The sequence below is a fragment of the Carassius gibelio genome, chromosome A5 (genome assembly GCF_023724105.1).
Source record: "Carassius gibelio isolate Cgi1373 ecotype wild population from Czech Republic chromosome A5, carGib1.2-hapl.c, whole genome shotgun sequence".
Lineage (NCBI taxonomy): Eukaryota > Metazoa > Chordata > Actinopteri > Cypriniformes > Cyprinidae > Carassius > Carassius gibelio.
Genome location: NC_068375.1, coordinates 30,740,967 through 30,756,581, shown reverse-complemented (window position 1 = coordinate 30,756,581; position 15,615 = coordinate 30,740,967). Strand labels below are relative to the sequence as shown.

Genomic DNA, 15,615 nt, shown 5'->3' with positions numbered 1-15,615 from the left:
CACATTCTGTCGCCATAAACCAAATTTTATGACAACTATTCAAATAAATTTATATCAATAAATTATAACTGAAAGTTTGTTGATAAACATCTGAGGGATTCTAAAGATGGATCATTAAAAACGGTAAAGAATCTGTTTTTCTTTACGACCTCAAATTAACATTGCATTTAAGTGCATACAAGTTCCTGACACCTCTTGACTGGTATCTTGACCCATTCCTTGCTTAAGAAAGCTTCCAGATCACTGATATTTGTTTTATGTTACCACTGCTTTCTTCAAATAACACCAAATATTTTTAATGAGATTTAAATCTGGAGACTGAGCAGGCCACAAGCTTGTCTATGCACCGAAGGCATCACAGTCTTTGTCAAAATGGCCTGATACTTCAGAGAATCCATGTCCTTCATATAGTCAAGATTTCACTTCCTATAAAAGCAAAGCAAGCCCATAACAGGACTAGCTCTCCTCCATGTTTGATGGTTGTGACAGTATTCTTATGCTCATAAACCTTGCCTTTTTTGCTCCAGATAAACCGCTGATCCATGGATGCAAAAAAAAATCCAGCTTGGTCACATCACTCCATGAAACATTCCTCCAGAACTCCTTTGTCTTTGAAATCTTCCTGTAGCCATAGACTTTTTAATGTCTAATTTTCAGTTGGCCATATTTACTACTCATCTTTAGCACATGCATGGGTTAAATGTATGCATGTGTAACAGCTCAAGCTAATTCAGTTATAGAGTTTCTAAAGGCTTAATTATTTGACCAATTTTGTACCCTACAATACAAATAACTTTGAGTAACTTAAAAACAGCAATCTTCAGTAATTTTAACAGCTGTATAAAAATAAAATCCAAGAAATAAAAAAATATTACATTATAAATTAACATCACTTCTAATACGCCACTAAACTGTTTGATATGAGGAAAATAAGGGACTACATTAATTATGCTTTTCAATACCTAGTGAGTTCAATGGTGACTGAGTATATTGACAATTTCATTTTAAAATTGGAAGCTGCTGTTTTTTTTTCTCTTTGTAGCAGCTGCACAAAGACAAATTAAATCTCAAAAATTAAATCTCAAATGCTGCCAGCAACACTAAACTGTATGTAACATGTAGTTATGAATTTATTTAGTTGTCTAGAAAGGCAAGCGTTGCAAAGGACAAGATGAACAAAAGCAAATCTCTACTTTAGAAAAGGTCACTGCTGGGTGAAATACAAAAGAGAAGAAATTAATAAAAAGGAAAAATGGATATACAAAGCTGAATGTCCAGTCTGAAGCTATTTCCATGCACAGATAAACCCTCATACAGAGATGAAGAATCTTCAGTAAGAAATCATAAGCGTAATGGTTCCTTTACCCCAACACTGGGCTCAGCTGGATTCTGGAAACAGTCCCTTAATTCTCCTGCTGGGGATGTGAGAACTTAGAGTAACTTAAAACGTACACTCCAACCTGTTTAAAACATTTGCCTACACAAATCCATTTGTGAATGTGAAATGCATACACAGGTCCTACAAAACCACAATTTGCACTTAAAAATATAATACAGTATGATAAAAAAAAAAAAAACAACAACAGATATTTGGCTGGTGGTCTCAGAATCTGCGGCGTTTGTTGGGGCCAAAGTCAACTGGAGGTCCAGGACGAGGGAAGGGAAGAGGGAGACCACCTGGATTACCAGCAGACCCCTGCTGAAAAAGAGAAACACAGAAGCTTACATACTGTACACTTTGCATGTTGAACTGAAAGATGTCAATGTGTTGAGATACCTCACTTGAAGCCAAGCTGGCAGCTCCTGCTGTTGCGGTATTTCCACCCATTGGGTTCCTGTTCATGGCCATTCCCTGACCTTTTAGCCCAAGAGAGAAAAATCAATGTGAAAAACATGACAAGAACTTATCTAGTATTTTATATTACCGACCCGGAGATGAGGCCTCATCTGAAGTAGGGCAAAACAACAGGATTCCCCTTGTGTTGTGTTCTCTCATTTTGACCCACAGAGGATTTTTGTTGAAATGCTAGCTATCGCACTGCACTCAAGCTTACGGACTCTGCTCATCCAAGATATAACAATTCCCCCAAAGAATTATATTTTTTACGTTTTGGGATTTTCCCCCACTTTTTTGGATATTTATTTTTCTGGTCAAAAAGGACCATTATACTAAAAAGCTTTATACATTTCCCTATATTCTATATTATAAATAGCACAGGTTTTTTATTTCTTTTGCAAACCGAATGAACGTAGGCCTGCCTCATTGATCTGCATTTACGCACATCTTTTTTGAGTGAACACTGCCAAAATTATCCACTTATAAGGTTTTTTTTCCCACTTTAAAACTGAGGTGCATAAGGTGTTCTTGCTACTTCACACTCATATTTAAAAGGCTCAAAATTCAGAAGTGTAAAGGTGAGTATAGTGTTGTTAATCACAGTGTGCTGGAGTCCCGTTTCGTACCTCCCATATGCATCCTCATGTCTGGATCCCTCTGAAAAAACAAACAAATTCAATGAATTCAAAATCCTCAGAAATGCAAACACTAACTAAGTTTGGAAACCTCAGAAAATTCAGACTCACTTTCTCAGAGAAGTTGCCTCCCTGCCCCTGCTGTCTCCTCATCAAGTCCTCAGAATGGGCACGGAGCTCCTCCTCTCTCCTCCGTCGCTCCTCCTCCTGACGCAGCTCCATCTGTTTCCGTTTCTGGACTTCCTGGTTATGAGCCTCCTCCATTCTCCTCAACTCTTCCTGTCTGCGCAGGAGATCTGAAGCAGAGACAGAGAAACAGACATGACAAACTGATGTGATTGCTGACTAGGGATGTCTTAAAATCAACTAGTTTGTGGTTTGCCTGAACTACTAGTCATCTGATTTTAGGTACACCTGACTATGCCTGGGTTCAAGAACTGCTAGAGGAAATGCAAGGGCTTTGATTTTGAGATTAACTTGATATTACATTATACTTATAACTGGATTAAAAACAACAATCATGATGGGACAAATTGAGAAAAAAATGTTTTAATATGGAAAATGCATAACAGTTAACACTATACAATTTCAGCCTGGATTTTCCACTCGCTGATAGTTCACGAAGCCTGTCGACATAAGGGCAAAATCAGAGAAAAATGGGTGCTTGTTCACCTGTGCAATGATTGTTGTGTTTAAAAGAGCAAAGACACGATCTGAGAGAAGCACTGATGCCCAAGAGATAATCAGCAGGTTAAATATCTAGTCTGCAGTCCAAGTCCTGTAGTGTGTTTTGACTGGAGCTGACATTTGTGACAAAAGACAGTTGTGTAGTGTGGAAAGAACAGCACTATAACAACTTTCAAAGGCATAATTATTTTCCTGTATTTATAAATGCACTGCTATTCTGTTTTTGCTTCAAATGATACACATGATATCACATCGATATAAATCATATTGCTCCTGAATTGAGTGAATCGATTGATTTAATATTTTATTATTTTGTTTCCCTGCATGTCATGTGACCACTGAACCAACACCAGAGAACCGTGAACATGCAATGTGTTAAATGATTGAAATATTAACTTCAATTCCAAGGGGGCAAATATTTTAACTCAAAAGTGTTCAGCGGTCAACAAATAATAATTTCTGTTCTAAAAGATAAGAAAAAAAAAATGTTGGGGTTTCATTTTGGGGTTAACCACCCCCCCCAAAATAGCAACCTGTGTGCAGTCACCTTGTCTCATCAGCATGACTTGGTGCTCATGTCGTGCTGCTTCCATTTCGGCCTCCAGCTTCTCTTGGGCCTCTTTGATGTTTCTATCAACCTGCTCGAATTGCTGCTTTTCCATTTCCATTAAGGCCTTCCAGCGCATAGCATACTCGTATTCAAAGGAGCCTGGCTGAGCGAACCGGGGTGGCTGCTCACGCTCTCTAATGGACAGAAGACGTGTCACTTTATGTATGTGGTGAGTAGCCACGTAATTAGTATAATGTACACTTTTAATAATTAACAATTATTCAACTTCTTCAATGTGATATCCTATTATTAAGTTACAATTTCCCACACATCTATGAACAATTTTTTTGCTAACTTGAGGCAGGTTTTTTTTTTTATTTCATTAAGGTTGCATTTGCTATTTTATCAAAAAATAAATAAGAATCAGAGCACATCTAGGAAAAATTATATTCACTACACAATATTCCATTATTTTTTATAATTTAGTAAATTTCTTCTCCATGTCTGACGAACACTATTTTCAATAGTTCCAAGTTTCTCATGCTTATAGGAAACCTGAATGGATAACCATCTGGTTGCACATTACGGTTTACGTCATGCAATTTAGAACATGAACTCACTTGTGATATAGTGGATTTTTGTTAATAAGTCTCTCAGGAAGTCCCTCATCCTCATCAAGCTGATCCATTGGCTCCACCGTGACAGGCCTGGGGAAACTAAGTTGGTTGGGGGGGGGGGGGGGGTAATTATTAAAAGTTAAGCAACCACCATTAACACAATAACTGATGAGAGCAGAAGACACTCACGCTGAGAGGAGAAAGGCTCCGTCTCCGCAACGGTCCAGAGCTTTCCTGGCAGACGGTTTGTTGGCAAACTCCACAATGCCCTTCCCAGTTGGCCTGCCACGATCATCGACGATGACAATGGCCCGTTCGATCGGACCAAACATGGAGAAGGCCTCCTCCAGGAGCTCATTGGACACAAACTGAGGCAGGTTCTTGACAGTCAGTGCAGCGCCATGAGTCGCAAAACGCACACGGATCTGGCGACCTCGGAACACAGTGTCATCCAGTTCTGCTTTTGCTATGTCCGCAAGAGTCTTTGTTTCCTAATGAGAAGAGAGCAGCAGGTCAGGGTTAAAGTTGCATTGGTCCTTTGTTGTTTGAGAACTGATACATCATTGAAAACAACAAACAGAAAACAAGAAAAATGCACAAAACTAAGACTAAGATTGAATAAGGAAGGAATTTTTAAGAAATAAATTGAATGGAACACAATTTTCATTTTCTCGAAAAGCAAAAGGATATTTCTTGTTTTATGAAAGATTGATTCAAACGAAGAGACAAACTCTTCTGTCAATAGGCTGAAAAAAAAAACACTCTGTTTTTTAGAATGTGTTCATTAGTTCAATTTGCATCTTAGGTTTATAGCTCGATTTAAGGATGTTTAGACATTTATACTGGAAACAATGCACAAATACTGAGGAAGATATTAATTTCATTAATCGCCATGACTTTATCAATTTAGGAATTTCTGCTATGATTTAATACCTATTTGGACCTTAATTGAGGGAAAGCGAATCTAGGCTTTAAGACCTGCAAAAACCATAATAAAAAAAATTTAGTCAAACAAAATTGCCCCCCCCCCCTAAAAAAAAATGCTATTTTGGTTATGAATAAACTTTTTCAGGTCAGTCTCATTGAAATAAGCAGTCAATCTCTGCTTCATTTCAAAGCGATGTCTGGTCAGACTCACCAGCCTAATGAAGCCAAAGCCTCTTTCCTTGTTGATGAAAATCTCAGAAGGTTTCCCATACTTGGAGAAGAGCTTTTCCACATCCTCCTCTGTGGTTCCTGTGGGCAGGTTCCCCACAAACAGCCTGCTCCTCTGCGTGTAGGTCTTCTCACCTGGCTTCCTGAAGTTCTGCATGTCTATAGTGAAAGCAGCATCTGCAGGAGAGAAGGTTCAAGTCAGTGACCATGAAATGGTAAATGTCATAAATGCTCTTCAGCACACACAACTGTAGCTTACTTGGGCTACTCTGCTCTCCAGCATCAGTGTGTTGTCCATTGCTGTCAGCTCCTGAAGGCTTCCTCTGTGGTTCCTGCTGGGGGTTGGGCTGCTGTCGGAGCGGCCCGTGATTCTGCTGCTCTGAACGGGGTCCTCTGTTTCCTTGCATCTATTAGGGCACATGAACCATCAATGCAAACTCGAATTCATAGGCTTTTAAAGCCTGAGAATAAGGCTCATTCAAAAGTGTAAACAGCCATGATGGACGTTGTTCTGGCTGCTTTAAGAGGATTCAACAACATTACTGCATCATTTAATTGCACATTCACTGAAATGCTTAATGACTAAATCTACACTGGCCAACCAACAAGAACACACATGAAGAGGAGAGACTGAAAAAATCAACACATTGTGAAACTGATTACATTACATAATAAAACAGGATAACAAAGAGTATATTATTTATCATTTGGCATGTTATTTGAATTATACTTTATTTAATAAATGAGAAGCATATTTAACGTCCAATGCCTTAATTAATGAGTGTTTAAACATTTCATGAAGAGCGTGGTTTCTTTATTGATGGGTGTAATTTCGGTGTCTTTGTTTTCAATTATTCTTCCTTATGAAAGCTAACGTATGTTGTGTTCAGAGTTCAGATTTAAGCTCGGGTTACTATCATTAGTGAGTGAGGCTTAAGTGCATGCATTTTTACATTATTAGTTGTCTGATTTATTCATTAATAAGCTTGTATGGGTTTGCAAAGTGTAGCTGAGCCGGAGAGATACGCTCAACACGGCAAATCGCCCGGCCTCGTCTACAGCTCATATGCACAAACATATTCATTCATAAATAAAAGCATGCATTTAATGCATAAAATATAAATGTGATACAAACGTCTAGTACCTTTTATAAGCGTGTATAATCCGCTCCAGTAACGCACGCAGCTTGTTCACAAAGAGGAGAATGGCTGAACGCCGTACACCCCAACCTGCTGCCTGATCTAACTGCTCATTGGCTGGTGCTGGGTTTTCCGGTGTACGTTCTGACGCTTTCGATTGGTTAATTCCGCGTCAGCAAAATGACGTTAAAGTGTTAGTAGTTTTTCATTGGATGCAGTCGTTTTTAAACCCAGTTACTTAGGTCATGGTCGTTTTACGTAGGAAATGACGATAAAACAAGTTAGTGAGCGGCGTAGACTGAGAAATGCTAATATAAAAAGATTGGAGCTGGGCTGACGCCGTCCAGCGTTGAAACAAAGGTAGCGCAATTTACACATTTTCTTTTACTGTCTATGATTTTATCCGGTCATTCTCACGCACCTTAACTTTATTAATTATTAATTTATTTTATTATTTATACAATGACAAGAACTTTATTAAGTATGGAAATAAGTAACTGAAGTGATTGAACTGGGGGTTATTTATTTAATTATATATTTATATCACCGTCATATACATTTCTGAAATGTAATTTAATAGGATAGAAAGTGAGACAAACCAACTGATACCATAAAACATCACAGAACGAGTAGTGAACACATAGAACATAGTTGTGACATTGTGTGACCAGAAAACTACCTAATATGATCTACATCTCTATCAACTAATATCTAATATATTACTACATATACAATGGGGGTATAAAAATGTAAGTACTGCATAAGAGAAATGACACATATAATAAAAGGTTCTGATTTAGTTCCACCTGTTTCTAAAACCAAAATGTGTAGTGTCACGAAAAACAAAAAAAACTTTACTAAACTCCATTCAGAGTAAGTTTTTATATACGACACAGAATGTAGATAAGCATGTTAGGCATATCTATAAAAAATAATCCTATAAAAATAAACTACTGTCACAAAAAAATTATATATATTGTAACAATGCCCACATCCGATCACAGATCCGTTCTCTACGTTCCTGCAACATGACAAAACAAGTCATGTCTGCTTCTGCATTGGATCCAGTTTTTAAAAATAGACCATTATTATAGCTTCTGTTTACCTAGACAGAAAACTTGACCAAGCAGAACCAAATACAGCAATGCTATTACCACAGGTCTACTCAGCTAAACAAGTCAGATAAACCATAAATTATTTAATCAGGATTTGTCCATGTATTTCCATGCAATAAGGTCAGCTTTATTCTGGAGTATGTGATAAATTAAATGAGGCCAATTTGGAAGTCTGTTAATCCTATTTGAGTTTGACTCCCATTGCTCCTTCCTTATACAGTCCTCCAGAGTGAGTTTGTAGCCCCAGTGCTTTAGAGTCTGTCTGACCACAGGGAAACACGAGGGTTTTCATAAGCACAACCGGACCATATTTGTGATGAGATTATGCCACCACGACCTTTGATTCCTGCACATTTTGCCCAACGACTGATCTGGCGTGCATTGTCCTCTGTTCACCTGCCCTGGTAAAACCTGCTGGGAAGACAAAACATGAGTATGTGTAAGACTCCAGTCTAAAGTGTCACATGATTCTTCAGAAATCAATCTAATATGCTGATCTGGTGCTCAAGACACATTTTTATCAATATTGAAAACAATTATACTGCAAGGATTTTTTGATAGATAGAGAGTTCAAAAGAGCATTTATTTGAAATGGAACTTTCCTGCAACAATGTAATTTGGTGGAACTTTCCTGCCACTTTTGATCAATTTAATGCATCCTTGCTGAATAATTTTTTAATTATAAAAAAATACATTTATAAACCTCTGAACGGAAGTGAAAGGTTATTTGCCTGTAGTACCCCTGGAACCATCCATGGATCCAATCCATCCACTGCGTTTTCTCACATCCTTAGAATGCCTCCACATTTTACCCTATAGGTGTTTACATTTTCCCTGTACATGGGTGAAGCCACCTGAAATAAACCCACAAATTGTGTATTTATTTTTTTAATGAAAAAACTCACAACAGTATTAAATGGCTTAGAAATAAAAAAATATTTATTATTGTTTCAAATACATGCAAACTACAGCTGCTCCAAGTTGGAACTGAATATGTCATGTTTCTGTCAACTGTGAATGACTAATGGCTTGTGGCAATCTAGCTTTTATCAACTATTCATTCATTTTTATTCAATGCAAGCGAGGTCTTGTAGATGCATAAAAGTTCATGGTTTCCTTTCGTGTGAGAGTCTTATCACATGCTTAAAGCCCCGAGCATCAAACTAAAGAGATAAAACCACTCAAATAACCAGTTAATCTGCTGACATAAAATAATCAATAAAACAACATGAGGCAAAAGCCACATAAAAATAACAGAAGATTAACAGAAATTATGTTAATGATCTTTATAAAAAGAAGCATTAATACACATCAGTTCTTGAACTGAGGTCTCCACTGTGATCTACAATGAAAACTGTGCAAATCGATGAGTCAAAAGAATAAATCATACACACAAAGGGAGTGCATTCAGTTTTTTTTTTTTTTTTGTGCTAAAGACCCTAGACAAAAGTATTTACTATTAAAATGTAATGATAATGATTAACCCTTGTTTAGAGATGTTTAGTCCATCCAACCAGTCTTTGAGAAGCTCCTGCCAAACATCATTGTAATGTTGCTCCGTTTAAAAAAAATAAACATTATTTTATGATTTCCAGTTGAGTGCATAACAATTGTTAGACATTTAATCAGAGATGTATAGTAACAAAGTAGAACTACTTCACTACTGTACTTAAGTACTAAAAGGCGGTGTCTGTACTTTACTAAAGTATTATTTTTTTCTCCTACTTCCACTTTTACTTCAGTACATATTTTCGCTGAGTTTAATACTTTTACTCCGATATTTTTTTTATGTGCTGCATCATTACTCGTTACAATTGTTACTCATTACAACTGCTTTGTTTTCAACTGTCTTACAACAGAAACGGAAGAGAAGATAATGCTGAATAAAGTCGTAGTTTTTGCTATTTTTGGACCAAAATGTATTTTCGATGCTTCAAAAAATTCTAACTGACCCTCTGATGTCACATGGGCTACTTTGATGATGTTTTTCTCACCTTTCTGGACATGGACAGTAGACCGTACACACAGCTTCAATGGAGGGACTGAGAGCTCTCAGACTAAATCTAAAATATCTTAAACTGTGTTCCAAAAATAAACTGAGGTCTTACGGGTTTGAAACAACATGAGGGTAAGTTATTAATGACATAATTTTGCAAACTGGGCGAACTAACTCTGTAACCGTTTTTTGTTTACAAAAACCTAGTCAAAGGAATTGTGATTTTCCTTTAGGTTAATCATTTGAAATAGTAAAAACAATATGTTCAAACTTTTGACTACTTTCTTTGATAACTACATAACACAATACTTGTACTTTTACTTTCAGTACTTGAGTAGTAAATTTTAAAATAGACTACTTGCAATACTTAAGTACAACATTTTTTGAATACTTTAGTACTTCTACTTAAGTGTGGTGCTTAAAGAGCACTTCAACTTCTACTCAAGTCACTTTTTTGATAGAGCACTTGTACTTTTACTCAAGTATGGGTCTCTAGTACTTTATACATCTCTGCATTTAATCACATAACCAACCTCACTGTGTGACCTGTGGAGAGACAGAAATGTAAAAAAAACTATTTCTGCTTGTTCTGACCTTTTAAAAAATAGTTTGACTTGTTCAAGTGAAAACAGATTTCTTCAAAATGTATTACAGTTCTAAATTATAATTATCATTTATATAAATTATACATTTCCATAAGTATTCACAACCATGCAAATTTATATTTCGTAGCGTAAAGACCTTTGGAAGCAATTACAGCCTTATAAGTAGGGTTGGGAACCGAGAACCGGTTCTTATTCAGAACCAGTTCTGTTTTTTAAAGAACTGGAACCGTGAGCAATTTCTAACTTACTGAGCACATTGATTCAATGACGCGCACTTCACAGACTCGCCGAGTCGCATAATGTCTTTAACTGTACAACACGTTTCCCAAGGCTTTAAGCTCCTTCGATAACTGTGCATGTAGTTTTGTCTGACTATACATCTACTGGCAGTGCACAGCACCTGCCGCCACTAAATTACATTATATTTGTCCCATACTGTCATTAATTTACATACTGACTTCAACTTGGACCACTAAATAAATAGACTGCTATTGTTATGTAAGAATGAAGGATAGATTATTTAGTTTACAGGTCATTTCAAGAGTGATAAAGTGATAGAAAATATTTATTTTCGTGCATTTTAAAAGTTTTAAAATGTAGAAACCACATAGTGCATCACACCATCTCATGATTGCATTATTACTATTTGTAAAATAGGGGCTGTATAACAGTTTATAGTTCATTAATTTAGGGAAATGAAAAAGTCTCTCAGCCTTCAAGGGACTATTTGGCCAACCATCTTATTCCTGCTTGAAAATCAAAATGTCATTGATCAAAAAACATCTTTGAAGCACATGCTGACTGATGGACATTATACTCAACATTACTTACTACCTTCTAGCAACACTACATTCAATGAAGGTAAAATAGTAAAAGAAACATAATAATAGTTAATTTAAATGGAACTATATACTGTATACTGTAATATATGTTGAATTTTGACATTTTAAAGCATTAAATGTGATTCCAAACCAAACGGCTGATTAAAAACATCACAGTTATCCACAAGTAATCCACATAAGGCCATACCATCAATTAACATCTTGTAAAGTGAAAAAAGAAAAAACAATCAGAAACAATCCATGATTAAAGTTTTTTTTTGTATTATTATTATTATTATTTTTTACTTTAAACAATCACCCATTATCCATTATAATGCTTCCTCCGGTGAAAAAGTCCATCCCCTGTTGTCCTCTCAAATCAAAATCCAACAACATATTTGTTTAAATCTAGTTTTGGACTGTTTCACTTGTAAACTGTGCTTGATCTGGGCATATTTGTCTTCTGATTTAAACGAGGTTACTTTTTCACTATAGAAAGCAATATTACGAATGGTGGACAAGTATTTCAGCTGGAAGCAATGGTCTGAATTTAAAAATTGGAGTATTATGAGGTTTTGATTAGCTGTTTGGACTCTCATTTTGATGACTTACACCAGTCTGGAAAATCACATTTTTTGGTCTGGTAAAAGTGTCGGGTAAAGTGCCCTGGACAGCATTTGTTTGTTGCAGCTAATCTCAGTCATTAAAGCATGTAACACATTCAGAGTTGTTTCCTCTCACCAGCTATGTCACAATATGGACTTATCATACATTAGATCATAAATAAACATTTATGTGACTTTAAAAACCAATTGGCTGTAACAGTGATTATTGAAATTAAGTATTGAAGGGGTAAATATAGATTTTATTCATATTTTTTTGATTATTTAGATAAAGTCCCATCTTTCACAGAAAACTTTCCAATGTAAGTTAAATATTAATATTAACATTACATATAATTTGGTAGTAAAACAAAGTGCTACATGTTTTAATGGTGCAACGGTGAGTAGCCTTTATTTTGTGCATCATTTGCAACTGCTTTTTATCACTTAATTAGAAGCACCAGAAATTAAATTGTGTCATCTGTTATAGGGACTACTGAACAGTCATTTAAACGTTTATTTAAAAATGTAAAGTATTGAAAAAATTGTTTAACTCTGTAAACACTTGCAAGTGTGTCCCATCAGGTAATAAAGGTCTACACACACTTGTGGTCTTCAGTAGATGGGCCTGAAATAAGTAAAAAGTGCCTGCCTGTAAAACCTCTTTAGGAGTCATTTTAGGTGTGAACTCTGGGTAATCTGAATCAACAGAAAAAAAAAAAAAAAAGTAAATCAATAAATCAGTAATTAAATTACAAACTTATACAAAACATTCTTAACTTCACCTTTAAACACAAGTTGTCCTTTCTCATTCCTCTTTATTTCTTTATTTTTATTTTATTTTTGCCACCATCTGAGTTTTTTTCTATCATCCTCATACCAGTCTGTTGAGTGGGCAGATTGATTTTTTATTCTCTCTGTCCTTGTCTTTGCTAGAAAGCTTCACTTTAGATTTTGCAGAGTTAGCTTTACCACTGAGAGCTGTGGGTCAGAGAAAAACATTATAAAACACAATCTTGTTGCTAACCTTCATCTCTGAAATGTAAATATAAAATGTGTAAATTATGAGACAGAAACGTGCGTCTGTCAAGAACATTCATATATATTGACATACATAAATATTGTCTATTTTCTTTATGCAAATGTGGATGAGAAAATCATATTTTGGAATATGAAAATAACCCAGTGTAAAATAATAATATTAATAATAATATGTAAGAGAAATAATGTTTAAAGTAACACTGTCAAACATTTAAGTGGGTAAAGCTTGCATTTCAAAAAGCAAGGCAGTGTTACTTTTGACTCCATTGAGGTGAGGTGTTTAGTACACGTCCTAAAACTGAGGATGCATCCTAAATCGAATACTCTGTTGAGTAGGTATTTTTTTAAATAAGTAATTACCTCACGGCCACAAAAGAGAATGTTCTGTTATTCTCCTGTGTGTATGAAGAGTAAAATGTGTACAATATATGGGGGTAGACAGACTGTGCATAAAAATTTGTTAAACACCCCTTGAGGAAAAGCTATATAAAGAGTGTGCAGACACAGACTTGACAGATTCTCTGTTAAAAAAATCTTCTGGCATAAAAACCTCCAGACTTTGAGAGTGATTTCACAGAAGCAACCACATCATATAGTATGAATGTGTGCAGTAACTATACAATTATGCCCATATTATGATTGGCTGATAACCATCAATGCAATAATGCATGCCTCTCATGCATGCTAATCAGTTGGAAAATCGAATTGGTTTCAATGGCGAACTAATTACAAGTGAACAAATCAAAATGTCAGAACACTTTCGACCACTTCCAAATTAAAATTACTTGAGATGCCTTGAAATGCCTGCAGCCCTTCAGAGGACAGGCCGACTGAACAATGTTTGACTTAATTGAAGATATGAGTGAGCATGGGGCAGACAGATAAGTAAAATTACAGCTGCACCTGAGACCATTATGACACCTGAGGTGTTTACAGAAATTGCTGTATCAATGGCTTAAAAATTGGCTCAGAGAACTAATAATTATATAAGTTAAGCAACATTTAGTAGTAAAATAATTTTTAATTAATAAATTAAATTAATAAAAATTAATTAAAAATTAATTAATAATTTTTAATTAATAAAATGAAAAAAAAATCTAAATTGCATGATGTACAGTAAAATGATTTTGATTTAGTAAATAGTATGCTAGTATAGTAGTGGTACAGTATAGTATATTGTATTATAGTATATTATAGTACAGTACAGTATAGCAAAGTAGCTGCCACTAAGATAGATAGATACCATCTAATTTCTGCACTGCCCTGATCTTCCCCTCTTTTTTGTCCTTTGTTTTCTCTTCTTGCCAGGTTCCTTTAAATCATCCGGACCTGTTTTTCTTTTTATCTTCTTACTGTCTCTTACATTATCGGCTCTCATGTTTGAATGATTTTGTAATTGAAACAAGTTGGTTTAATAAGAAAAAGGTTATAGACACAAATGAACTTTGCTTAAAAAATGAGCAATTAGTTCACTAAAAAACTAATAAAATTGCTGATTGAAAGAGTAACTTATTTAGAAAGAGTAAACACAAAATTTCCTAACGAGACAATGGCCCTGTCCCAAATGGCACCCTAAACCCTCACAGTTTTCCTCTGAATCCGCACTTTTGTGACGTAATGCCGCTTTGACTGTCGGATAGAAGTCTGCTGTGGAGCTCGCCCCTGTATGGCCTTGGGGGAATCAAGGGCACATAACGGACGCAAAGGGTGGCATTCGCGAGCACTGTTTTGAATGCTAAAATGACAAATGGGACACCCTAAAGGCTGATTTATATCAAAGTCTCTTTAAGACAAGTCATGTCACTCAGCGGCCAGCTCTGAAACGCTTCTTGGGCATCCAAGTGCAGCTCCTATCTCTTTGAATCGGGAAACATCAAATTCTCCAAAACTGTTTTCTAAGATTAGAATTACTTTTTATATTTGAATCATTATCACTTATTATCTCCAGCTTGTCGCTGGGGCAATGCTCTTAAAGAAACATCTTTATACTATTAACCCTTAAAAAGTGCATTTAATAATTATTACACACTTTTACCTTAGAGTAATATCTTTATGTAGCTTTTATGAGTGAATAAGGTTCAAATTTGTACACCCTCCTTGTGTCTGCAGTCCTGTGCTAATCTGTTGTTTGTCTTCAAGAATGCTCGTGGCATGTATTATTTCTGCCTTTTATTTGTTGTCCCTGACCTTCCTGTCTTCATGTTTTTCCATTCATGAACCTACTCCAGTCCAGAGGCCTTCAGAATCCACTCCAGAGTCTGCTCCAGAGCCTGCTTCAGTCAGGGAGATCTCAGAGCCTGCTTTAGAACCCACTCAAGTCTCAGAATCCACTCCAAAGCTCGCTCCAGTCCGGGAGTCCTTAGAGTCTATTTAAGAGCCTCCTTCAGTTCAGAAGCCCTCAGAGTCCATTCAAGCACCCGCTCCAGTCTGGAAGTCCTCAGTGTCCACTCTGGAGCCCGCTTCAGTCCAGAAGACTCCAGAGTCCATTCAAGAGCCAGCTCCAGCCCGCGAGCCTTCAGAGTCCACTCATGAACTCGCTCTAGTCCGAGTGCCTTCAGAGTCCACTCATGAATTTGCTCCAGCCCGGGAGCCTTTAGAGTCCACTTATAAACTCACTCAAGTCTGGGAGCCTTCAGAGTCCACTCATGAACTCGCTCCAGACCGAGTGCCTTCAGAGTCCACTCATGAATTTGCTCCAGCCCGGGAGCCTTTAGAGTCCACTTATAAACTCACTCAAGTCTGGGAGCCTTCAGAGTCCACTCATGAACTTGCTCCAGTCCGGGAGTACTCAAAGTCCATTCCAGTCCGGGAACAC

General features: G+C 36.4%; 1 protein-coding gene and 1 pseudogene across 2 annotated transcripts; both read right to left on the bottom strand.

Annotated features, from left to right (window-relative positions):
• Window positions 1–1,112: 1,112 nt before the first annotated feature.
• Window positions 1,113–6,780, bottom strand: LOC128011929 (non-POU domain-containing octamer-binding protein-like). Of its 2 annotated transcripts, none has more exons than XM_052594734.1 (10): window positions 6,626–6,780; window positions 5,741–5,888; window positions 5,465–5,658; window positions 4,516–4,817; window positions 4,330–4,425; window positions 3,707–3,903; window positions 2,584–2,768; window positions 2,464–2,494; window positions 1,778–1,857; window positions 1,113–1,699 (listed from the first exon to the last, which is right to left on the bottom strand). In XM_052594734.1, the coding sequence occupies exons 2-10, from the start codon at window positions 5,886–5,888 to the stop codon at window positions 1,604–1,606; spliced, it is 1,329 nt and encodes a 442-aa protein (XP_052450694.1). In that variant the 5' UTR covers window positions 6,626–6,780; the 3' UTR covers window positions 1,113–1,603. The 2 variants fall into 2 exon arrangements, with proteins under 2 accessions (XP_052450694.1, XP_052450700.1); XM_052594740.1 differs by having other exon boundaries at window positions 1,113–1,696.
• A 1,136-nt stretch (window positions 6,781–7,916) lies between these two features.
• Window positions 7,917–15,287, bottom strand: LOC128014996 (uncharacterized; annotated as a pseudogene).
• Between the last annotated feature and the right edge of the window lie 328 nt (window positions 15,288–15,615).